The 27,480-nt window shown below is 36.7% G+C and overlaps 1 protein-coding gene across 3 annotated transcripts in view; it reads left to right on the top strand.

Annotated features, from left to right (window-relative positions):
* TTC6 (tetratricopeptide repeat domain 6) overlaps positions 1–27,480 on the top strand; it is a 184,973-nt gene that overhangs the window by 98,760 nt on the left and 58,733 nt on the right. For all 3 annotated transcript variants that reach the window (XM_081547829.1, XM_081547831.1, XM_081547830.1), the window contains 8 exons: positions 2,485–2,589; positions 9,241–9,333; positions 11,751–11,825; positions 15,930–16,303; positions 18,814–19,264; positions 19,558–19,687; positions 20,691–20,863; positions 24,666–24,802. In XM_081547829.1, the coding sequence (XP_081403955.1) occupies positions 2,485–2,589; positions 9,241–9,333; positions 11,751–11,825; positions 15,930–16,303; positions 18,814–19,264; positions 19,558–19,687; positions 20,691–20,863; positions 24,666–24,802 (1,538 nt within the window). The remainder of the gene's footprint in view (positions 1–2,484; positions 2,590–9,240; positions 9,334–11,750; positions 11,826–15,929; positions 16,304–18,813; positions 19,265–19,557; positions 19,688–20,690; positions 20,864–24,665; positions 24,803–27,480) is intronic.

Genomic DNA, 27,480 nt, shown 5'->3' with positions numbered 1-27,480 from the left:
CCCAAATATCTATTATTTTATTTGGCTGCCTCTGGTCTTAGTGATATCGTACGGACTTAGTTGCTCTGTGGCATGTGGGATCTTGGTTCCTCAACCAGCATCCCGTGCATTGCAAGGTGATTGTTAACCACTGGACCAACAGCAAAGTCTTACATGATGTTTTTTTGATTTGATTGTGTGTTATGTGATTTTGGGAGAAAGACCACTGAGGTAAGGTGCCATTTTCATCATATCATATCCAGAGTACATATTACCAATGTGACTTACCATGTTGCTGTTGACCTTAATTGTCCGGCTGAGGCAGTGTCTGCCAGATTTCTTCACTGTGAAGTTTTTCTTTTTTGCTCCCTTTCCATACTGTAGTCTGGAAAGAAGTTGCTATATATAGCCCACACTTAAGAAATGAAGAGCTATGCTCTATCTCCTTGAGGGCAGATTATCTATAAAAACTAATTTGAATTCACCCAGACAGGATGCCTCTTCTTCCCATTTATTTATTCAATCACTTGCTTTTATCCGTAAGACTCATAGATGTTTATATTTTGAGTTGTGCTCGGTCGCTTCGGTCGTGTCTGACCCTTTGCGACCCTATGGATCGTAGCCCACCAGGCTCCTCTGCTCATGGATTCACCAGGCAAGAATGCTGGAGTGGGTTACCATGCCATTCTGCACGGGATCTTCTCCATTCAAGGACTGAACCGGTGTCTCCTAAGTCTCCTCCATTGCAGGCAAATGCTTTACTGCTGAGCCACCTGGGAAGCCCGAGTTATACTCTAATACTATTTATTATTATTTTGCTAAGACTGTTTGAGCTTTGGTCTTTGAGAGCTCCTTCAGTTGTCTCCTATATCCCTTTGACAGACCCTATTACTGTGGAATTTTTTTTAACATTTAATTACTGGCAGTACAGATGTTCCAGGCTCATCTTGCTTATTTCCTGTGCCAGTCCACAGAATCAGCCATTTCTACAGGAAGCCTCAGTTCCCTTAATTGGAGAATGTAATTAGAAACTAAGATCTGGCCTTTGGATGTGCTTATTGCCACCAGGTCTCTGTTGCTTCTAGGCCTTCTCAGCTCACACAAATACGTGTCTGTATGCTAACTCCTTCCTATAAATACACATATTTTAATATACATAATGAATATAATAAATGCACATAATGTGGTATTTTATATTTAACCATCTTTGTCTAACGTAAGCTATTCATGAGTTCATACTGATGTCTCCACCTCTAATTCACGACCACATGGATCATTCTAACCTCCTCCTCTGCTTATCTTTAAACTCCCAATAGTTAGTGACAAACCTGGTTGCCACCACACTCCATCCATTTACCTAATTATTCAATTCAAGTATAGAAATATCAGAATTATTTACCCATATTCTTGTGGAAAATAACCTTATCAACTAAAGTGTAGCACTATGTACAGTTTCTTTTGCCTTTAGTGTTATATACTTTACTCATTTCCAAAGTTACTAAGGTCAGGAATTTTTTTCTTCCCCCTTTCATTGAGATTGTTTCATATATTTATAATAGAATTAGATTGTTTCATTATATTTCACATTTCATTGTGGGATTCCACTTGACCTCCCAAATAATTTTTAAAAACTTTCAACTTTTATTTGGAAAAAGTTAAAAGAAAGAAATACAGAAACCAAACTTACGAACACATGACTACATGTTATCAAGAATTTGTAATTAACATTTTGTCATAGTTGTTTCAGGTTTTTTTAAAAGACATTTAAAGAACAGATTAAATCCTCTTGTACTTCTTAATTCCATTTCTCTTCCTTTTTTACCCAACGACAGTTACTGTTACAATTGTGTTTTTTTCCTACTCCATGATTTTTTACTTTATTAGGTGTGCTTGTGACCCTAAAGAATAAATCCTGTAGTTCTGTGTGTTCTAGGAACATTTATATAAATGACATGACTTTGTAGGTATCTTTCTAAATCATGCTTATTTTACTGTTAAATAGTATGCTACTAAGATCCATCTATGGTTGATAATGTTTGTGCTGGAATGTCTTCACAGTGTTTAGTTAAATGAATATACTACATTTTATTCATCTATTTATTAATTGACATTTAGATTGGGCTATGTTTTTTGCTATTTCATATGCTGTATCAACATCCTTGTACATATCTCCTCATACATATGCGAAAGAATTTCCTTAGACTATATAGCTAGAAGTGAAATTGTTACATCGTGTGGCATGTGCATTTTCTATTTTACTAGAAATGACCAGTTTGCCTCTAGTGTGATTTTACTAGTTTCCCACATCCTCGGCATCACTTGAAATGCTGACTTTATTTTTGCTAATCTTATGTGTGTGATCAATTTTCTTTCCCAGATTTTTACAGACTGTGGAACCAATCACCTCATTTTCTCAGGAACTATAACTAATTTTGATAGGAGCTTGACTGTTTATCCTAGGGGCTATTTATTAGTTTCTAATAACCTTTTATGTTATTTTCAAAGGTGTCTGCTTATCCAGGAGTTACAAAGTTGTTTTGGAATCTAATGTCACCCAAATTCTCTGTTCCAGTATCTGTCATGAAGGAAACCGTATATCCAAAATATGAGGTAAAATGCAGAATGACTTTTCTCTATTGTTGTTTACTAATTAAACTATACAATTAATTATGATATTAAATTTTACTGGAAGTTATTATGTGAATTGTCAGTAAAGACTGCAATAACTGAATGATTGGATGGCACTATAGAAAGTATGCATATAATAAATAATTTTTACATATATTATATGGGTATAGATATATACACATATACTTATAAGCTTATAACTATGTGTACACTTATACATGTACACTTATAGGTATATTTCTAAGAGAATGGTTGGACTTATCCATGTTACTTTAGCTAGTCAAGAAGAATATTCCTTTTCTTTCTGAAAGAGTTATTTGACTGACTAGGCATAAAGCATCTTGGGCTGTTTAGAAGATCTTTATGATATGCTCATTTGCTTTTAAAAGTGAATTTTTAGTTATTGTTTAAAAAAGTTTAAAACTATCTAATACAATTATTAATCTATTTTCTCCTTCCCTTAAGGTGTTTAACATTTTATGTACACTGCTTATTTTATTTTATTTTATTTTTACACTGCTTATTTTAAAGGGCTTCCCTGGTGGCTCAGATGGTAAAGAATCTGCCTGCAATGCAGGATACCTGAGTTCAATCCCTGGGTTGGGAAGATCCTCTGGAGAAGCAAATGGCAACCCACTCCAGTATTCTTGCCTGGAGAATTCCATGGACAGAGGAGCCTGGTGGGCTACAGTCCAGGGAGTCTCAAAGTAGAAAAATCAAGAGAAGAAAAACAAAATAGTCTATTATTTTTCTCCCTCAAGACAATTACTGTCCACTTTTTGGTCCATTTTCTTTCATTGTTAAAAGTTCTTTTTCTTCCTCCTCCTCTTCCTTTTTTTCTCCTTTTCCCCCTTTTCTTCCTCCTACTTATATTTTCCTCTTAAAATAATTCTGTGATGAACATCATTGTGCATAAAGTTTTAATGGTATTTAGAATTATTTTATTTGCATAGGATCCTAGATAGATTACTGGTAACACATATATGAGAAAAGAATAAGACAAAAAAGTTAATCATAGGGAAAGAACAACCAGGGTAATAGCATAAGTGAGAGATAAAATTAAAGAAATTCTGTCCATATATGCCTTTGCTTGAAATGGGGTCATCCACATCAGTGTTGATATTGAAACATCTTTACATTCCTTGCATTACTTGATTATGATGTATTATTCTTAAATATTATATTGAATTCTGTTAGGCAATATTTTATTGTTTTTTAAAAATATATACTAATGTGTGAAATATACATGTAGTGTATTTTTTGTTGGACTCTTATCAAGATTATTCTTGCTTTATGAAATTAATTGGTTAGCATTTCATTTTTTTAATATTCTGGATTTGAAAGAACATAGGAATAATCTTGAAAGTGTGGAAGAGTTCACTGTCTAGGAACATTTAAGCTATTTGGGAAGGTAATTTTTGACAATTAGAACCTTTTATTTTCTAATTCTTGGGTTACTCATGCTTAATATTTTTTCTCAAGTCAGTCAGTAACATATATTCTTTTTTTTTTTTAGTAACATATATTCTTACAAAAAGCCATCTATTCAGTTGAAATTTAAAATTTTATATGCAGAGTTTGTATACAGTCTCTCTTTAGTTTTAATCTCCATTTCTAAAGTTGCATTATTTTCTTTACCATTTCTAATGATATTTGGGGAATTTTTTTTCCCGTATAATACATTTTCTAGAAGTTAATTTAGTATTTTTTTCAAGGATCTTTTTTTCATTTATTTTCAAGTACTTTATGCTTTATACAAGATGCTTTATTTTCTACTCATCAACTTGCTTTACTCACACTAGTGTAAAACCATCCATTTAATTTTTTTTTTAGCAAGGTTTTTGATGTAAGATTATGGGCTTCTCTGGTGGCTCAGTGGTAAAGAAAGAATGTGCCTGACAGTGCAGGAGACATGTGTTCAATCCCTGGCTAGGGAAGATTCCCTGGAGAAAGAAATGGCAACCCACTCCAGTATCCTTGCCTGGAAAATCCCATGAACTGAGGGGCCTGGTGGGCTACAGTCCATGGGATCAGACATGACTTAGCGACTAAACAACAATATCTGAATCACTGTGCTATACATCTGAAACTAACACAACATTGTAAATCTACGCTTCAGTTTAAGAATAAAAATCTCTCTTTGCCTTCCACAGTTGTTGGATCATGGTGTGAAGGCAACTCCTGCATACTGCTCCTTCTCTCTTTATCCTCCATTGGTAGCGTCTGCTTCTAACTGAACTGATGCAATAGGGGAATCTGTGATATTAGTATAGTGTTATCTAAACTGTGTTTATAAAGCATGGACACATATTTTTCTGTCTTTGTGTGTATAAAAGTGTGAATATAGGGAATTGAGAGTAGGCAGAATTGTCTGAACAGAAGTAAAAATTGCAGCAATTTTAAGAAGTTTGGTTAGAACTGTTGAAAACGGAGTAACACATTAGAAATCTAGTTCAAAAATAAATTGCTCATGGTGATTGTTCAAATCCAGTGACCAGAAGGACAAAGAACCAGGAGGACTTTCTGGTACAGAAAGAGGGCCTAGGACACTTTCCATTCACTAGAACTAGAATCAGACCTTTGTTCAAAGACTGTTGGTTCCTTTGAATGGGAAATTCATTTATATACAAAGATCTGTGTGCTTCATTTTTTAAAAGCAAATTTTACCTATTTATATATATTATGATTATTGCTGTTTTTGTTTTATCCTGCCATTTGATTTTTGTTTTTTATACATGCTGCCTTTTTTGTTTTTTTAATTTGGACAAGCTAAGCAATTTACTCAATCATTCTAAAAAACAGATACTTCCATTATAAAATGAAGAATTTACAGTCTTAACAGTTAGCAGTATCCCAGAGATCAAAATGAAACTTAATTGAAACAATAACAGATTTAGTACTAGTTACATAATAAATTTGCCAAAATGTTGCAGTCCCCTTCTTTGCCTACAAGTTCATAAGCTAAATATTGCCTTTTGTTTGTTTTATATTCTCTTTTTATTTCTTTTCTTAAATCTGTCTTTTTTTGTTATTCCTTTTAAAAAAATTTCAGTGGTCTAATATATTCTGATTTTATTTTTATTTTAACTATTTGGATAAATTGTATTTTATCATCCCTGTTTTGAAAGTTATATATAGTTTCTTATTCCTATGGTGGTCTCCCTAGAACATACATGTTTAACTTATCAATATCTAATATTGATCAATACCTTTATACTCTTCCAAGAAACTGCAATTATTGGAAAACTTGTTATTCCATTTGCTCTTTCTTGATTTAATATGCTCTTACTTTGATACATTTTTAGATCCTTATCTTTTAAAATTCCACAGATGATGTTCTTATCATTTTATGCAATAATCCTTAGATTTTACCCATGAATTTATCTCTTTCTTTTTTCCTTTCTACTTTTCAAGCATCTCAGACCTTTCTGTCTAGAATCATTTTGCCTTCTGCTAGAGTATATCTTTTAGAATTTGCTTTAAGGGAAGTAGGCGGTTTACAGTTGGTAAAAATTCTGTTTTTTCTTTGTTTTAAATGCCTTTATATTACTTCATGCTTGAGGGATATTTTACTTTGTGATAATATTATTGCAGATACTTATTTTTAGCACACTAATGTTGTCTCCCAGTTTTCTGGTGTCCACTATTGCTGTTGAGAATTGGTTCTTAAATATGAACCCTTTGAAGGTTCTTTGATAATAAATCAAACAACCCTTTGATAATAAATTCTCTGCCTCCCCCTTTTACTTTTAAGCTGTTCTTTTTTTCTTCCATGCAATTTCAGTATGGTGTGTCTAGTTGCAGATTTCTTCTTATTTATTATATTTTGGAATGATTAGGATCTTTGAATCTGTGGTTTGATATCTTTCATCAGCTATGGAAATTTTTTAGTTACTGTTTCTTCACATTTTGCCTCTGTCTATTTTGTCCTTCGTTTTCTGGGCCTTTAATAACATGTATTAACTACTTTTTTCCCCCTTGATACTGGATCCTGTACAATTTCTTCTGATCTGTCTTATAGTTCAGGTTCATAAATTCTTCAGTTGTGTCTAATAATACTGTTTAACTTATTCTCTGCATGTTTAAATTTGGTTTTATATTCTTTTTGGAATTTATCTGTTTTCTCTATTACATTCTGGTGTTTTGTATCTTTGTGTACTTGTCTTTAAATGTTTATCATTGTATTTAGAACATTATTTATAGTAAATATGTGAGACCTAGAATGGCACTTCTTTCTCTAGAGAAAATTTGTCAGAACCTGACTGTACCATTCAACCTAAAATTGAGGTTGAGGCTTGAGTTTCTTTGAACACCGGTGTACAGAGCCTAGGCTGCAAGTCTACACAAATGTTGATTTACATCCATTCATTCCTAATCTTAGGGTATAACCCTGTAATATCCTTGTAGCCTTGGATACCTGTATATTATATATATATATATATATATATATAATCAGTTTCCATACTTCAGGGAGACTCTGGGCTTGCCTGTCTGTCATCCTTGCCCCTTAAAGTTGCAAATATGCAGCTCAGATTTGCAACTGTTTTGGCAAACATTTTGTGAACAAAAGCATCTTTGAGTACTGGGTTTACCTTTTCAGGTTTTTGGATTTTCCTATATTTTTTGCCCCATATCTCTTCATCATATTATTAGCTCTGATGCTTTGAAGATTGTCTTTGTCATAATACATGCTTTCTAGTTGTTCTCAGAAGAATTGCTTGTTGCTGTTCATTGTTCAGTCGCTAAGTTGTGTTCAACTCTTTGCGACTCCATGGACTGTAGTGTGTCAGGCTTCCCTGTCCTTCACTATCTCCCGGAGTTTGTTGAAACTCATGTCCATTGAGTCAGTGATGCCATCCAACCATCCTCTGTTGCACCCTTCACCTCCTGCCCTCAATCTTTCCCAGCATCAGAGTCTTCTCCAATGAGTTGGCTTTTCACATCAGATAGCCAAAGTATTGGGGCTTCAGCATCAGTCCTTCCAATGAATATTCAGGGATGATTTCCTTTAGAATTGACTGGTTTGATCTCCTAGAATTACCTAGCCTGCCATAACTAGAAGTAGAAGTCATAATTGACTTTTAAGGTAGCAAGACTGTTTCCATTCCCATCTGCATCCCAGCTTTTGTTGCATACATACTAATTTTAGCAATATTCCTGTAATAGAGCAGAATTTTTACATCATATATATGTTAGCACTACTGTAATTGCCCTCTCAAAGCATGCTAGTATGAGCAATATACTGATAGGTTCCAACATATGAACCACATTGTCTTTTTACAAAGCAGCCATTGATTGTTAGTTCTTCTGTTCTGATATAAAATACAGTGTTAAAGTTTTTGTCCTTGTTATTGTTAAAAACATTCTTTTAAAATGTAATAGCTGCTATTCCTCCGTATTTGAATATTTTGTGTAAGCATATGGCAAAATAATTCCAAAATCCTTGTGCGTCACATAATTTATCTTTGAAGAATAATGATGAAAGTGACCAGGTATCTTTCTGCTGCTGCTAAGTCACTTCAGTCGTGTCCGACTCTGTGCAACCCCATAGACAGCAGCCCACCAGGCTCCCCCGTCCCTGGGATTCTCCAGGCAAGAACACTGGAGTGGGTTGCCATTTTCTTCTCCATGCATGAAAGTGAAAAGTGAAAGTGAAGTCGCTCAGTCGTGTCCGACCCTTAGCGACCCCATGGACTGCAGCCTACCAGGCTCCTCTGTCCATAGGATTTTCCAGGCAAGAGTACTGGAGTGGGGTGCCATTTATCTTTCTGCAATGTCTAGTAATTCTCTTACATTGCATTGTGCTATAACTACTTTCCAAAAATACAACAGAGAGGATGAACAAAAATTCAGTACTGATGATAACTAAATTAGCCATTGCCTTCTCCATATCTGTTTCATTCTCAGTAATAATTACATGATACTTTTAAAAGTTCATTTTCTACTGAATAAATATTTTAAATTTTTAAAATGCTAGTTGAGATGTAAAAATTTCATCAAACAAAGCAGCGGCATGATTTACTTCACCATGAATCCTATGGAACTTAGGTCTTCAAGTTGTTTCTATATATCCAGATCACTGGTTACAAGATAGAGAAGTAGCACATTTAATAATAATCATAACTATTGCAGCACTTTACGTTGCAGCAATATATATATATATATATATATAATCTAACTGACTGATACAATTCAAACTATAAAGCTTTTAAGAAAATTTTCATTCCAGTTAATATTTAGAATGTTTGCTTGTATTTATCAGTGAATAGTCACATATTGATAATAAGTCTAAATGGCATGTTTTGTTCATAATCCTGATGTTGATATGCTGAAGAGATTCAACACCACCCTATGAGGTCACAGGATCATTGATTGTCCTGAGTCCAAGAATGTCAGAAATAATGTAGAAGTATCAGTTTGGCTAAAGTCCAATGCCGAAGCCATATTGTGGGTTTTAGCCAAATACTAAGGCTGCAGCTGGACTTTGATCTATGTTTTTTTTCTAGAATTATGCTTTCCTGTGTATTGCTCTTTTGGTAATAACATTTTAGTATGTAGCAACAGTAATCATAGGCTCTGAATTAAAAGTATTCTACTATCTAGTTTAAAACTGTTATCTTTCTTTTATCACAGAGTGCACAAACCAGCAGAATTTTAATTGAGAAATTTACATCTGAAAGCAAGGAAAGTGTCATTACTTTAAATCAGCATAGGAGAAGTTCCAGGGTAAGTATAATTTTTAGTCTAAATTATGGGTTGGTGTCCTTGTCTTCCTACAGTTTAGATATTATTTCTAGTGATTTCAGAAGTAATTTCTTGATGCTTCCTCATTCTGGGAAATGCCTCAGTGCATTCACCAGAACATTTGCAGAGGGCATATTTCCTCTTTTTCAAATATACTGTCTGTATGACACTCAGAATATGTTGTTTACTAATCAGTAGTAGGATATCTGCTGTGAGTTTTACTGAAATTCCTAAAATGTCTGGTTTTGCCATCATTTGTCACTGCTTGCCCAGGTCTTAAATGATCAAAGGAACATGTTTATAAATCTTTTTACCAAATGAGGGGAGGGGATTGTTTATGGCTATGAAGCAGAGTAACACTGAATTCTCTAAGTGGTGACTGGACTTGTGCCCATGATTTTATAGTCACTACAGTGCATCTAAGTAAAATAATTAAATAATAAACACAGTTGGAGGGGAAAGAGATAGCGATTGAGGGAAGAAGAAAGGTATGAAATTTATATCACTGGCTTAATAAATATCCTGAACTTTATGAGGGACAAAGAGGAAATGGTTTTATTTTTCTTTCCTTAAGGCCTCCAGCCCTCTACTCCCCTTGATGATATCTTAGGATGCTGAGTGCCACATAATAGAGAGTCTTATTAACCTGGGACAAATCAGATCCCTATTCTAGTCAATTATACTAGGTTTAATATGGTTCTATGCCTCTTTCTGTATTCCCCATACAGTCAGGTGATATATTTTTGGGGGGTAAAGTTTCTATTTAATGTAGATCACTTTTGCTATTTTAATATAGATAACTATTTCTTATTAAATATTTGTCCTTATGTATGTTTGAGCTTTTTATTTCTCATCAGTCTGAATGATATGGAGGTCATATCGTTCTTGTTTTTTATCGACAGCACCTAGAACAGTGACCATCACATAACAATTAATTGAACCAACAAATGACACTTTCTAGTTTGGAATGCATGGACTATTGTAGTGGCATTACTTGTGCCTAACCTGTCAGGTATTCCTGTTTTTAATAGCTGTTTCTAATCTAACCTCCCTGTTGCCCCTTGCAATATTCTTAAAAAACAGGTGTAATTACATCATTCAATCTCAACAAACTGAGTACCATCGCCTATCAAAATCAGAGTGCTTATCTAAGCCTCATAACGTGGCCTCGGCTGTGTTTTCTGTCTTACCTCCCATTGTGCCTCTGCTTCCGTGTAACCTCCATGTACTCTGTTCTCTGCTTGCACCAGAGTCCTTGGGGACTAACATCCTGGCACTTTGACACTTCTCTGTGTTTGTTTAGGCTATTCCGTTGGCCTGGCATGTTCTCAACCCATTCTCAGTCACGTAGTGAAAATGTCACTGCCTTTCACAGCCTGGCCCTAATGGTACCTCTTCTACCTGGTCAATCCAGGTTGCTTCTCATTCTGAATTGACCTCTGCCTCTCCTGTGCTCTCTTTACACCTGATTCATGCTATCCTTACAGTCACTGTTACAGCTTCTGTGACTTATAGTTACTACTTTATGTCTTTTTCCACCATCATACCTGAAACATGTCAGTTTTTTGTACTTTCCACCCTATCTGGTATGGTAGTACTTCCCAACTGTTTTAGTGTAAGAGTTCTTATGGTAAGTAATATTTGTGTGAATGCAGCCATGAAATTAAAAGACGCTTGCTCCTTGGAACAAAAGTTATGACCAATCTAGACAGCGTATTAAAAAGCAGAGGGACTACTTTGCCAACAAAGATCCACCTAGTTGGAGCTATGGTTTTTCCAGTAGTCATGTATGGATGTGAGAGTTGGACTATAAAGAAAGCTGAGTGCCAAAGAAGTGATGCTTTTGAACTGTGGCATTGGAGAAGACTCTTGAGAGTCCCTTAGACAGAAAGGAGATCCAACCAGTCCATCTGAAAGGAAATCAGTCCTGAATATTCATTGGAAGGACTGATGCTGAAGCTGAAACTCCAATACTTTGGCCACCTGATGCGAAGAACTGACTCATTTGAAAACACCCTGTTGTTGGGAAAGATTGAAGGTGGGAGGAGAATAGGATGACAGAGGATGAGATGGTTGGATTCAATGGACATGAGTTTGGGTAAACTCTGGGAGTTGGTGATGGACAGGGAAGCCTGGCTTGCTGCAGTCCATGGGGTCACAAAGAGTCGGACACGACTGAGCAACTGAACTACTGAACTACTACTAAATTGATGTATTTTAAGTTCTGACCTTATGTGTGAACATAGTGATTTCAAAATCAGTAAGAACCTGTATTTTAATTAGCATTTCTGCATTTCATTAATTTACTCAGTTATCACTAGCCAATTGTCATCTGATATTTTAGTTTACCAAAATAGTATGTAGAGTCAACGTATATTTGTCTTCTGACTATTTTACAGCTTTTTTTCCTGAGAAAATCTGCATCATTTGAAAATATCCAAAAACGTTTCAACACACAGTCTACTCAATTAAAGGTACGATAATTTTTCAGTTTTTGTTGTTGAAAGGAAATGTTCACATTTCTAGTAATAATCACCACCTTTACTTTTTGTTTGCTTTCCTAAAATAGCATGATCACTTGATTCATACAGAGCTGATTGAAATTTTGGATTTAACTGAGAATTTGGTGGCCTCTGTAAGATTGTTGTGTGTAATGCCAATTTAGGGTTTTCAACATCTCATCAAGGCTGTATATTGTCACCCTGCTTATTTAACTTGTATGCAAAGTACATCATGAGAAACGCTGGGCTGGAAGAAACACAAGCTGGAATCAAGATTGCCAGGAGAAATATCAATAACCTCAGATATGCAGATGACACCACCCTTATGGCAGAAAGTGAAGAAGAACTAAAGAGCCTCTTGATGAAGGTGAAAGAGGAGAGTGAAAAAGTTGGCTTAAAGCTCAAAGTTCAGAAAACTAAGATCATGGCATCTGGTCCCATCACGTCATGGGAAATAGATGGGGAAACAGTGGAAACAGTGTCAGACTTTATTTTTTTGGGCTCCAGAATCACTGCTGATGGTGATTGCAGCCATGAAATTAAAAGACACTTACTCCTTGGAAGGAAGGTTATGGCCAACCTAGATAGCATATTTAAAAGCAGAGACATTACTTTGCCAACAAAAGTCCATCTTGTCAAGGCTAGGGTTTTTCCAGTGGTCATGTATGGATGTGAGAGTTGACAGTGAAGAAAGCTGAGCGCCGCAGAATTGATGCTTTTGAACTGTGGTGTTGGAGAAGACTCTTGAGAGTCCCTTGGACTGCAAGGAGATCCAATCAATCCATCCTAAAGGAGATCAGTCCTGGGTGTTCATTGGAAGGACTGATGTTGAAGCTGAAACTCCAATACTTTGTCCACCTCATGTGAAGAGTTGACTCATTGGAAAAGACCCTAATGCTGGGTAGGATTGGGGGCAGGAGGAGAAGGGGACGACAGAGGATGAGATGGTTGGATGGCATCACCGACTCGATGGATATGGGTTTGGATAGACTCCGGGAGTTGGTGATGGACAAGGAGGCCTGGCGTGCTGCGGTTCATGGGGTCACAAAGAGTCCGACACGACTTAACGACTGAACTGAACTGAACATCTCTTGGAAGTGTATCATAGTCATATTTTGACTTTACTTGAAAGTGAAAAGTGAAAGTGAAAGTTGCTCAGTCGTGTCCGACTATTTGCAATCCCATTGGAGTTCTCCAGGCCATAATACTGGAGTAAGTGGCCTTTCCCTTTTCCAGGGGATCTTCCCAACCGAGGGATTGAACCCAGGTCTCCCGCATTGCAGGTGAATTCTTTACCAGCTGAGCCACAAGGGAAACCCTTATTATAAGTAAAGTCACTTATATATTGATCTACCACTTGCGTTGAGCTCACAGTTTGTTTTATTTACAAGTAAGTTTATTTACAAACATATCTAGGATGCTGAGTTCGAGAGTTTAATCCTTTTTTCAGAGATTGCACCTCTTAATATGCTCTCCTTCATGTCTGTCTCATGGATTACTTCTTAAGCTGTTGGTGTCTTACTGTAAAGAAAAGTGCAGCAAATCCAGACCCAAAGAGCAAAGTCATCATAGTTAGTAACCTCCACTTGTTTTCCACTGAAAATTGTATATTCTTCTGTGGGCCCTCCTCATAGTGGCTCCAGATTGTGAACCTCCAGATGCTCTATCCCAAAGTAGCACTGTTGGAAGCTCTGCAAAAGGCGTAGAGACGGAAGGTGGAAGAAATGGTGGGAGCACATGAAGCCCTCTCTTCCTCGTGACCTGGTTCCCTGGTGTGCCAGGACTGCAAGGTGGGCTCACCGTTTTAAAACATAGATCATAAGTGAGGGACACCTACTTACTGATCTTAAAGCAGCTGCTGGAGAGGCAGAAACCTGTTGGGACTTCAGATGTGCTGGTGGGCACCATTTTTAAATCTCATTCTGGTTTACTGATGAGGGAGCTGGTGGTGCCATTTTTGGTGTTCTCCCTATAACCTGTTAGTGCCAACAGGCATGCTCCAGCACATACCTTGTGCAGCAGCTATATTGGAACTGGGTTGGGTGAGTGTACCAAACTCTGCAAACCCTGTGACACAACTGTGTCATGCAGGGCAAGTGCCCCAAGCCCCACTCAGCTGTGCCACAGCAGCTGTGCCACAACTGGGCTGGACGAGCAAGTGCACCAAGCCTTGCTCTCTCTGTGCAGCAGCTGCAGCCTTGCAATAACTGGCAGGTGAACCCAACACCCACAGGAGCACCCTTGGAGAAACTGGCTCAGGTGGCAGGGGAGATTGTGCTTCTGGGTCCCATGGATCATTTCTACTCCAGACCCCTTCAAGACTGGGAGAGGTGCTGGTTTGCCTAATCCGTATAGAGCACAGAGAATTAGCCCAAGTGCAGAGACAGCAATGTGTTCCTAAAGAGTTCAACGTAATGGTCAAAAGATGGTCACCAAATTTGGGAGATGAATGGGTGAACACAGCGGGAACAACAAAGAGACAGAAAATATAAGAAAATACTGAACACAAGTTACAAGTGAACTGAAAAATATAGTTGAAGAGTTAAAACAGCAAACTGGATGAAGTAGAAGCATGAATCAACAAGCAAGTAGGAAAAGCAACAGAGATCACTGTTAAGCAGCAAAATGAAAAAAGAGTTTAAAAAAGTGAGGATACCTTAAAGGACCTCTGGTACAACATCAGGCAGAAGAGCATTCACATTATAGAGGTCCCAGAAGGAGAAGAGAGAAGGGGCCAGGAAAATTATTTGAAGAATAATTTTATGTTCTGCTTTTTTCAGGCATGTTCCACTTTTTCTTGGTACATACGTATGTGTTTATTTTTTGATATATACATATATGTATGTACACATACATATATTCTATAGTCGGTATTTCTCTATTCTCTGTTCTAAGTCCATATTGAGTTAAATACAGTTTCTTGACATGGAGTAAGTATATATAGTAAGTCACAGAGAAGGTCAATATCTCTATTACATTTTAGTACATCTTAAAATATACAACTAGCTTGTGTGGAATTGTTATTTGGGTTTGGACTTTGGGTCTATATTCACTGTTAAGAAAAATATTTCTGTAATGAATTATTTACTAGCAAAATTAAATGCAATTTATTGACAATAGCTCAATAGGCAAGAAATGCAATATCAAAGGATTGGAGCTAATCTCTTTTTTATTTGTAATGAATATTGTTAGAGTTTCAAGTACTAATGCATAATTATTATAAATTATTCATTAATGTATTGTAATATTAATATTATTATTGAAAATTAAGTTGATTCTCTAATGATTAGACAAAATGAGTATTAGGTTGAAATTCTGTTATGTAAGCCTATAAATATTGAATTGAAAATAATTGAATACTAAGTATAGGAATTCAGTGTTATTAAGGTGCTTCTGAAAAGAGACTTACACATTGATTTAATAAAGTGAGGCATTTTAATAATTTTTGCTCTGCCTGCAATGCAGGAGACCCCGGTTTGATTCCTGGGTTGGGAAGATCTGCTGGAGAAGGGATAGGCTATCCATTTCAGTATTCTTGGGGTTCTCTGGTGGCTCAGCATGTAAAGAATCCACCTGCAATGTGGGAGACCTGGGTTCGATCCCTGGGTTGGGAAGACCCCCTGGGGAAGGGAACAGCTACCCACTCTAGTATTCTGGCCTGGAGAATTCCATGGACTGTATAGTCCATGGGGTAGCAAAGAGTTGGATATGACTTAGCAACTTTCACTTCACTCACCATTTTTTTGCATTAAACTAAAAGTAGAGCACATACTTTATTTGGATATGTAGAGAGCATTCTCTTTAAATTAAGAATATATAAAATCACAATTCATATCTACTTTATGGTGTTATTTTTATATAGCTAATGAAATGTCATGTGATCAAATTACTGTACTTTGCTTTAACTAACCCACTGTTAACTTATAAGCTCACTTGAAATACATCAAGAATAGATGATTTAAAATTTTTCAATAGTGACCAAATTACATTAACAGTAATTATAACTGAATTAATTTTAAATGTATAGCAACTAAATTGGTTTTATATTTTTCGATTTTTTGTTTCCTTATGAATAAGAGAGTAAAATCTGCAGTTGAGTTGAAGAAGGAGGAGACCATAGTTCTATCAGAGATTCAGGATGACATGCAAAGCAATATAAAAGAGGTGATGCTTCAAAAAGCAAAGGAGTTGGAGCGTTGGATGACTGAACAAAACGAAACTAAGGAATCTGTCTCTGAGAAAGAAAATATAGATTCTATCTTAGACTACATGCACGGCAGATATGGTTCAAGAGACCTGTCTTTCACTCTCATTGAAGCATCTCGACAAGCTGGCATTACTTACATTGTTTATCCCAAGAAAAAGAAGATGAGACAGAGGAAAGGACTGAAACTCAGTAAACTTACACTTGTGTACGATGAGTTATCCAAGCCTCCAAAAACTCTTAAAAGGTCTCATTTAATCAACATTTGTTATAGTTTAAGAAATACATTATGGTTTGGGCCTGAGTTTTATAATTCACTCATTGAAGGATCCTTTTGTATGTATATTTCTTGGGTCCATCTCTGGTTGTTGGTCAGTTGCTCAGTCACATCTGACTCTTTGCAACCCCATGGACTGCAGCACACCAGGATTCCCTGTCCTTCACCATCTCCCGGAGCTTGCTCAAATTCATGTCCCTTGAGTTGGTGATGCCATCCAACCATCTTGTCCTCTGTTGTCCCCTTCTCCTCCTGCCTTCAATCTTTCCCAGCCTCAGGGTCTTTTCTAATGAGTCAGCACTTCACATCAGGTGGACAAAGTATTGGAGCTTCAGCATCCATCCTTCTGATGAATATTCAGGGCTAATTTCCTTTCGGATGGACTGGTTGGATCTCCTTGCAGTCCAAGGGGCTCTCAGGAGTCTTCTCCAATGCCACAGTTCAAAAACTTCAATTCTTCAGTACTCAGCCTTCTTTATGGTCCAGCTCTCACATCCATACATGACTACTGGAAAAACTATAGCTTTGACTGTAAACCATAGCTTTTCCTGGGCCCATCTCTGGTGCCAGTTAATTTATCAGGCAGGGTCCCAGTAGTAAACAGATAGCACTCTCAATTTAGAATAATTCTAGAGAGGTATAACAAAGGGCAGTTTACAAAGATCTGGGCATAGGGAAATCACAAATGATAGAGTGCTATCCTGCTAGAGATAATAGAGCCAGTCTCTACCCCTCAGTATGAGAGGACAAAAAGAGAGAATGATTACTAGAACCTGGAAGAAAGGAATTTTATGGAAAGGATTTCCTTGAAAGAAGTAGTGAACTTTGGTCAAAGATCATGGCCAGTTTGAGGCAACCTTTCAGGAGGAGCCTGGAGGAATAAATACTTTGACTTCACTTAAACTTTCTTTTCAGGGCTCCTAATTGAACATACTTGATCAGAAGAAAGCAAGTATTCCCATGTATATAGTCTGTACAGACTAGTACTCTAGGGCAAAGGACAAGGTAGAGAATAGAGATAAGTGTGGAGGTGGAAACGAGATCTATTTGGCACAGATGGTCTTTCCAGGGTGAACTTTGACCAGAAATAGGAATTGAGAAGGAGTCAGCCACTCAGAAGGACTGGAAAATACAATGGCTTTGAGGCTTGCCCTAAGCCTGGAACAGTGGGAGCAGAGAGAGTAGTGTTATTAGAGATAGTTGCTGGGGTCTCATCATGTTGTCTTGTAGGCTATGATGAAAAGCTTAATTTGTATTCTAGGTACTAGGGAAAGATCTTGGAGGGAGTGACATGATCTGATTTACATTTGTTTAAAAAAAAAAAAACATACTGGCTGCCGTGTGGAGAATGGATGAGACCAAGAGTACAGGCAGGGATTTAAGATGTCATTGTACTCTAGACGGAGAAGGCAATGGCACCCCACTCCAGTACTCTTGCCTGGAAAATCCCATGGACGGAGGAGCCTGGTAGGCTGCAGTCCATGGGGTCACAAAGAGTCGGACATGACTGAGCGACTTCACTTTCACTTTTCACTTTCACGCATTGGAGAAGGAAATGGCAACCCACTCCAGTGTTCTTGCCTGGAGAATCCCAGGGACGAGGGAGCCTGATGGGCTGCCGTCTATGGGGTTGCACAGAGTCGGACACGACTGAAGCGACTTAGCAGCAGCAGCAGCAGCAGTAGCAGCAGCAGACAGAAGAGATGATGGAGGCTTGTGCTGGAGTGTGGAGAGGAGTGAGGAGTGTCACCGAGTAAGGAAGCAGAAGGATACTGACTTTTCTCACTTTTATTCTCCTTCTTTTAGCACAGGCCTTTCTCATAGTATACACTTGGTAAATATTTATGAAATGATGAGGTTTAATTTTTTTTCCCTTCCAATAGAGCCTGTTTGTTCTCTCACGTGGCTATAACAGCACCAGCATACAGTGAATGCTACTGAAAGAAAACTGTGTGGGAAATGGAGAGTTTGCGGAGATGATCCTAGAAGCCTAGCATTTGAAAGTGTATTAGATGTCATCTAATTTGATAGCCTAGGAAGTTTGGGATGAAGTCTGGGATGTCTTTTTGTTAGTCTCCTGTAGAGTAAAAAATCTTTGCTTCTTCCTGCTTCCTCAAGTTCATGTCCTTGCTGACCATTTGGATACATTTCCTTTTGCACATCAAGTTTTAACTCCTCAATTCTCTGGAGATTGTATTTCCTCTGGTTGGGGGTGGGAATATAAATGAAGCCTGGAAGGAGCACTGACCCCTTGTTCAGTTCTTTACAGAGGCTGTATCTTTAATAACAGTCTTCTGCTTTCATAACCTCAACATAGACTCTTCACACAATCTAAGTGAATGAACAGAAGGACTTGGTTTGCATAAAAGTACCACGTAATTTTATTTTGATAACAGAGAAATAGTAATTGTGACTGAGTTGATTTATTGGTTATAAAAAATATATTTCTGTAATTTAAGAATCACTGTTTTGCATACTAGATCAGTGTCCCTCGGAATCCTTCCTGGACAGAAGAAATATTTGCTCAGAATTCCACTATATGAACGTGTACTTCGGTGTCCCAGTGTTCCTTTGGATTTAAATTCTGACGAATGTGCCCAAATTAAGAGAATTCTAGAACATAGTGATCCTCAAACATGGGCTCTTGAGATGGTCTCTAGGCCTAAGCAAAAGAGGACAAGCCCGAGAGTTAAACTATCTGTTGAAGAAGACTCATCTGAAAGAGTGAAACAATCACCGAAGCTGGAATTGAGTGATTCTTTGAGCTGTGGTCTTCCTCCAGCAGTCATTAAACATTATGAGTCCGAAGTGGAGATCTTAACTGAAGAAATAAATAGTAAGAAGAAGTATCCTGCATTTTTGTATTGTAGACGTGGAGCTCTTTATAGGAAACTGGGGAAGTTACAGAGTGCCATGAATGATCTACAGGAAGTAAGTTTCATGTAATCAAGATAATAATACTGGCAATTTATCCTTGCTTATAATTTATGCTAACTTTTACTAGAATTTTGAATAATTAATATTTGTATTATATGTATAGGATTAGAAAATTCTGGCATTTTCAAATAATTAGTCTTAAAAACACTAGATTTTGTCAGATTCGGAGGCATCATATCATACTATACACATATAAAGCTGTTGAAGTCAGAAATGCTTGAAAGTTTATTTGATAGGCTATCTTCCCTTAAATCAATTTAAATTGAATTTGTACATCTAATTTCTAGGCTATATTCTTGGAGCCATTGTTCCTAAATGCCTATTGGCACCGACATTTCATTTATCTTTTCCAAGACAAAATTAATGAAGCTTTGGATGACTTGAATTTTATAAATAAATACAATAAAAATAATGCAGGTGGGTTGTCTGTGCAGTTATATCTTAACCTAAGCTTTGGTCATTTAGTGGTATAAAGATACATAATTCAAGACATATAAGTCTCCACAAATGGTTGTAACTTTCCTAAGTTAAATTTACTCTTGATATTGTAAATATAGGACTCTTTTGTGATCCTGTTGTTCTAAAAAATATTTATCATAGTTTGAAATGTTAATGTCCTTGGTATACATTACAATAAATTGGTTTCTTACTGCTTATTTCGTAAGATAAGCTTACAGTTTTTATAGAAGTAATTCACAAATTTAGTCTGAATTAGAGTTGTAGTAATTTTGCAAGTGTGAGTGCTCAATTGCTCAGTCGTGTCCAGTTCTTTGTGACCCCATAGACTGCAGCCCACCAAGCTCCTCTGTCCATAGGATTCTCCAGGCAAGAATAATGGAGTGGGTTGCCATTTCTTCTTCTAGGGGATCTTCCTGAACCAGGAATCGAACTGGTGTCTCCTAAATCTCCTGAATCATTGGCAGGCAGATTCTTTACCATTCTCAGTTGGATGAAATATATAGCTTTGTGTTTATGTACTATTGTCTAATCAGCTTGAATGACTAGGCATGGAACTTTTGAGAAATGAGAAAATGTCATATTCATCTTTGTATCTCCAACACTCACAACATACCCCTAAAATATAACAAGAGCTTAATAAATGTTTTTTTAAATCTATGCTGATCTCTGCTAAAAGTCCTTAACTTTTTGCTATGAACATTAAAAGATTATTAAACATTTTAGATATATAAAAAAGTAAAAGGTAATTTTTGTTATTGAAATTGAAAACACTTTTAACATAAGTATTTATCCAGCCTGTGAGAATGAATTTTGCATTGTTGAACAAAAGAACAAATACTAAATGACAAAGAGAGTAAAATAGAGATACATTTTTCTAAGACTACATTTCTGGAGGGTGAAGGATTAATCTCTTAAAATTTAGGACTGTAACACTAAATTTTACTCTATTAATTTTCTTTAGACGCATATTTTTCAAGAGCAGAAATTTTCAGAGGAAAAAATGAAATTACTTTGGCAATTCTAAATTATACTCAGGCAATCAAGTGCAGGCCCATGGACGCTGATATGTACTTCAGGAGGGGTGAGATGTATGAAATAGAAAACAAAATGCTGGCCATTGATGACTTTTCTAAAGTAAGCTGTATTACATATAATGCTGCCATTTATATATGTGTATATTTTAGAACATGATATAAAATACTAATTATATAAATACAAATTATCTAATTATATATTTATATATTTTAGAGCATGATATCCTAATTTATAACAAATGTTGAAATTCTTTCATATGTGATATAGTATAGTATATAGAATTGATATTAACAATACATCAATGATATTTTTGAATGAGTGGATTTCCATCAGAGTTGGGTATGGGAGCATTCAGGCAACTTTGATGGAGCCTTGACTTTCCAGTTGTCTTCTTTTGGACTATGAAACAGTGAATAAAGAAACCTTTGAAGAGTGCTTCTTTCTTTCAAACAGTGGAGAAAATCATTTTCCACTTCTTGACTCTAAGATTTGGCAATTTTCTTGTGCAGTAAATCTATCTGCTTTCAAAGACGGCTTACTGGCTCATTCATTCATTCATTTACTCACAAATATTTATTGCCTAAGGCACTGGGTAATAAAATGGCTAAATCCTGATGAATAAAACAGACGTGTTTCATGCTTACATGGAGCCTTTATACACAGTATACTTTATACATGGTATAAAGGACAAATATTAAAGAAATAAATAAATATATACTAATTGTGATGAATGCTATGATGGAAATAAAGATGATCAGTTCTGTTTAGTTGCTCAGTCGTGTCCGATTCTTTGCAAGCCCATGAACTGCAGCACGCCAGGCTTCTCTGTCCATCACCAATTCCCAGAGCTTGCTCAAACTCATGTCCATCAAGTCAGTGATGCCATCCAACCATCTCATCCTCTGTCATACCCTTCTCCTTCTGCCCTCAATCTTGCCCAGCATCAGGGTCTTTTCTAATGAGTCAATTCTTCACATCAGGTAGCCAAAATATTAGTTTCAGCTTTAGCATCAGTCCTTCCAATTAACATCAGGACTGATTTCCTTTAGGGATGAACTGGTTTGATCTTCTTGCAGTTCAAGGGACTCTCAGGAGTCTTTTCCAACACCACAGTTCAAAAGCATCAATTCTTTCGTGCTCAGCTTTCTTTATAGTCCAACTCTCACATCCATACGTGACTGTTGGAAAAACCATAGCCTTGACTAGACAAACCTTTGTTGGCATAATGTCTCTGCTTTTTAACATGCTGTCTAGGTTGATCATAGCTTTTCTTCCAAGGAGCAAGTGTCTTTTAATTTCATGGCTGCAGTCACCATCTGCAGTGATTTTGGAGCCCCCAAAATTAAAGTCTGTCACTGTTTGCATTGCTTCCTCGTCTATTTGCCATTAAGTGATGGAACCAGATGCCATGATCTGAGTTTTCTGGATGTTGAGTTTTAAGCCAACTTTTTCACTCTCCTCTTTCACTTTCATCAAGAGGCTCTTTAATTCCTCTTCACTTTGTGCCATAAGGGTGGTGTCATCTGCATATCTGAGGTTATTGATATTTCTCCCTGAAATCTGGATTCAAGTTTGTGCTTCATCCATCCCAGCGTTTCTCATGATGTACTCTGCATATATGTTAAACAAGCAGGGTGACAGTATACAACCTTGACGTACTCCTTTTCCTATTTGGAACCAGTCTGTTGTTCCATGTTCAGTTCTAACTGTTGCTTCTTGACCTGCATACAGATTTCTCAGGAGGCAGGTCAGGTGGTCTGGTATTCCCATCTCTTTCAGAGTTTTCCACAGTTTATTGTGATCCACACAGTCAAAGTCAATGAAGCAGAAGTAGATGTTTTTGTGGAACTCTCTTGCTTTTTTGATGATACAATGGATGTTGGCAATTTGATCTCTGGTTCCTCTTGCCTTTTCTAAATCCAGCTTGAACTGCTGGAAGTTCACAGTTCACATACTGCTGAAGCCTGGCTTGGAGAATTTTGAGCATTACTTTGCTAGCGTGTGAAATGAGTGCAGTTGTGTGGTAGTTTGAGCATTCTTTGGCATTGCCTTTCTTAGGGATTGGAATGAAAACTGACCTTTTCCAGTCCTGTGGCCACTGCTGAGTTTTCCAAATTTGCTGGCATATTGAGTGCAGCACTTTCACAGCATCATCTTTTAGGATTTGAAATAGCTCAACTGGAATTCCATCACCTCCACTAGCTTTGTTCATAGTGATGCTTCCTAAGCCCACTTGACTTCACATTCCAGGATGTCTGGCTCTAGGTGAGTGATCACACCATCGTGCTTATCTGGGTCATGAAGATCTTTTTTGCACAGTTCTTCTGTGTATTCTTGCCACCTGTTCTTAATATCTTTTGCTTCTGTTAGGTCCATACCATTTCTGTCCTTTATTGTGCCCATCTTTGCATGAAATGGTCCCTTGGTATCTCTGATTTTCTTGAAGAAACCTCTAGTCTTTCCCATTCTATTGTTTTCCTCTTTCTTTGCACTGATCACTGAGGAAGTCTTTCTTATCTCTCCTTGCTATTCTTTGGAACTCTGCATTCAAATGGGTATATCTTCCCTCTTTTCCTTTGCCTTTAGCTTAATAAAGGAAATATTTATTGATGATAGAGGGCAATTTATATTTGATTGGGAGATATCAGAGAATCCCTTGAGGGAGTGAATTTTTGCTAGCCTGTGTTTTGAGTCTATAGTCAGGCAGATATTCCACTGATTGCAGCAGAATTGTAACCTTGAACTTCTGAGTTTTAATTCTAAATTCTAGTTCTTAGTACAACTGAGAAGTTATTTAAACAGTTTAACTTTTCACTTTTCCAACTGCTCTGTTTCTTAATTTATAATGGTTAGCCACATACTTGACATTCTTTTGCTTCAAGAGAATATTGTTATAACTTGGTAACTTCTTGTCTAGAAGTAAACACAAATCTCTTTTAAAGATGTTAAAGTTGTTAAAATATCTTTTCTGATCATTTCCTTTATCTAGCACTGATATTAATAGTTTAAAAATTGACTAATGCAGCAACTTGAAGTCAAACATCTTTAGTGGTTTTTTTCCTATTTTAAAAATACTTACAACTGAGTTTACAATGATTTAGTCTGTTTATTGCCTTCTTTGTCAATGTGAAATGAATGAGCCTTGCCAATACCAATTCATTTCTTTTCTCCATTTTAGGGGCTAAATTAATCCATATTTGATTTCGTTGAGTCAGCCTTAATATGGTCTTAATATGTGTCACCTTTAATTGAAATGAAATGGTATGATGCTATGCTATGCTAAGTCGCTTCAGTCGTGTCCGACTCTGTGCAACCCCATAGACGGCAGCTCACCAGGCTCTGCCGTCCCTAGGATTCTCCAGGCAAGAATACTGGAGTGGGTTGCCATTTCTTTCTCCAGTGCATGAAAGGGAAAAGTGAAAGTGAAGTCGCTCAGTCATGTCCGACTCTTAGCGACCCCATGGACTGTAGCCTACCAGGCTCCTCCGTCCATGGGATTTTCCAGGCAAGAGTACTGGAGTGGGGTGCCATTGCCTTCTCCGGAAATGGTATGATAGATCCAATATAATCCAATCCTACTCTAGTTGAATAATTACTTATGAGATTTTATTAATAAAAACTTTGGCGGGAAGAAACCTTGGCTGCTTATATGTGCTGGATTTTGTTTTTGTTTTTAATAAAAATCTCCCCTTTCTAGAATTTGATGACAAATGGACTTCCTTAAAGATGTGGTCTTTACATGCAAATCTGAAACTTTTGGCATCTTATTTTGTTTTTATGTAATCTGAAGTTAAAAACATGGTTGTAGTTATTTAATTTCCTGTGGGATTATATACTTTTCTTATTTTTTTTCATAATTTGATGTTTTTTGTGACTTCCCTCCTCCCCTCGCCGCATGTAGTGTATCTTTTATGATCCCAAAAGAACAGATGCATTATTTAAACGTGGGATGTTCTACTATGAAAATGAAAACTGGATTGCAGCTGAACAAGATTTTACAGCCTTGTTAAATATAGATCCCCAAAATTCTCAAGCAAGGTAAGCATTATTTTAGATATGGTTTTTGAAAAAAAAGTTTGAAATATGCTCTCAGGAAAGAAAACTGCTTGAAATACATCAGACAGCCCTTAAAATAGTGAATCAGTTTTTGGAGCTACTAGTGTATGAAGATCTTTACCTGTACCCTAAGAGTAGTGAGTATTTCAACCTAAAAGGCATAAAAGTGATAATTTGGAGTTGTTTCATTTGCATTTTCTAAAGACTAGTTACATTATTGATTTTTTTAAAATATTGACCTATATTTTCTTTCTTTGGATTTCTTTCCATATCTGTATTTATTCAGTACAGAGAACTGTTGACATAGATTTCCATGCTTTCTTATTGTAACTTGGATATTAAACTTTGTTCGTCCAACCTTATTGTGCATAATTCAGTTTCCATTTTGTTGCTTTTCTTTTAATCAAAATATAGTTTTGAAGAGGCTTAAAATGTATATATAGTTATACCTATTTGTCTTCTGTTAGCATTGTTATAGTAAAATAAAGTATGCATTCAAAAATATGCAAAGTATAATGACATCACAATGTAAATGCTTTGACTGTGTGGATCACAATAAACTGTGGAAAATTCTGAAAGAGATGGGAATACCAGACCATTTGACCTGTCTCTTGAGAAACCTGTATGCAGGTCAGGAAGCAACAGTTAGAACTGGACATGGAACAACAGACTGGTTCCAAATAGGAAAAGGAGTACGTCAAGGCTGTATATTGTCACCCTGCTTATTTAACTTATATGCAGAGTACATCATGAGAAATGCTGGGCTGGAAGAAACACAAGCTTGAATCCAGATTTCCGGGAGAAATATCAATAACCTCAGATATGCGGATGACACCACCCTTATGGCAGAAAGTGAAGAAGAACTAAAGAGCCTCTTGATGAAAGTGAAAAAGGAGAGTAAAAAAGTTGGCTTAAAGCTCAAAGTTCAGAAAACTAAGATCGTGGCATCTGGTCCCATCACTTCATGGGAAATAGATGGGGAAACAGTGCAAACAGTGTCAGACTTTATTTTGGGGGGCTCCAAAATCACTGCAGATGGTGATTTCAGCCATGAAATTAAAAGACGCTTACTCCTTGGAAGGAAGGTTATGGCCAACCTAGATAGCATATTTAAAAGCAGAGACATTACTTTGCCAACAAAAGTCCGTCTAGTCAAGGCTATGGTTTTTCCAGTGGTCATGTATGGATGTGAGAGTTGGACAGTGAAGAAAGCTGAGCACCGCAGAATTGATGCTTTTGAACTGTGGTGTTGGAAAAGACTCTTGAGAGTCCCTTGGACTGCAAGGAGATCCAATCAATCCATCCTAAAGGAGATCAGTCCTGGGTGTTCATTGGAAGGACTGATGTTGAAGCTGAAACTCCAATACTTTGGCCACTTCATGCGAAGAGTTGACTCATTGGAAAAGACCCTAATGCTGGGTAGGATTGGGGGCAGGAGGAGAAGGGGACGACAGAGGATGAGATGGTTGGATGTCATCACTGACTCGATAAACATGGGTTTGGGTAAGTTCCAGGAGTTGGTGATGGACAGGGAGGCCTGTCGTGGTGCAGTTCATGCGGTCGCAAAGAGTCGGACACGACTGAGTGACTGAACTGTACTGAAGTGAACCACCACCAGGTCAAGAAACATTTCTCGCACACCTCCTTGTGCCTTTGCCTCTCTGAGAAGGTAACCACTGTCCTGACTTATATTTCTCTATAGTTTCAACACTCAAGTATGTGTCTCTAAACATTCTTAGTTTAGTTTTGCTATTTTCTTGAACTTTATATAAATAAAATTGTAAGGTAGTATTCTTTCATCTCTAGCTTATTTCATTGAATATTATGTATTATTGCATGTGGCTTCAGTTTGTTCATTTTTATTTTTGTATAGTATTCAGTGACATGAATATATTACAGTTTATTTCTCCATTATGCTGATGAATTCAAATATGGTTTCATTTACCATTATTGTACATAACACACATATGTGCATATCTGTTGGATATACAAGTAGGAGTGGATACCTGCATTCCTATACCTGATTCATAGGGTATGCAATTGTTCAGCTGTAGGGCCAAACTAATTTTGCAAACTGGTTGTACTACCAGTAGTTATTCAGGCTCCACAACAGCACTGGGTACTATTATACCTTTCAAATTTTAGCCATCCTAGTGAGTATGAAGTATTATCTTATTTAGTTTGAATTTTCATTTTCTTCATTACTAACATGATTATTCAGTTTCAAATGTTTACTAACCATTTGGATTTTCTTTTTCTTGTCATCCATGACTTTTGTGTTGTTGGTCTTTTTTCTTTATTAATTTGTATGAACTAAAACATATTCTTGATATGAGCCCTTGGTTATATTTATAGTAATTACTTTTTTCTGGCTCTGGATTGTCATTGCACTCCTTAAATATTGTCTTTTGGTAAACAGTTTTTGAATGTAATACAATATAATCTGATTGAATAACATTTTTTTCTTTAAGGTTAGTGCTTTATCTGTCTTTGTTATAAGTTTTTCCTACTTTTATGTCATATAGATATTCTCCTGTCTGATCTTCTAGAAAGTTTATTATTTTGCCTTTAAAGTTAGATTTACAGTATACCTAGAATCAGTTTTTGTATATGCTGTGAAGCAGAGAACACATTTCATTTTTTTCTGTATGCATATTCAA

The sequence above is a fragment of the Giraffa tippelskirchi genome, chromosome 12, assembly GCF_054371585.1.
Source record: "Giraffa tippelskirchi isolate mGirTip1 chromosome 12, T2T-mGirTip1v1.2.pri, whole genome shotgun sequence".
NCBI classification, from domain to species: Eukaryota; Metazoa; Chordata; class Mammalia; order Artiodactyla; family Giraffidae; genus Giraffa; species Giraffa tippelskirchi.
Note: the sequence above shows the minus strand (reverse complement) of the source record. Positions and strands in the feature narration are given on the sequence as shown.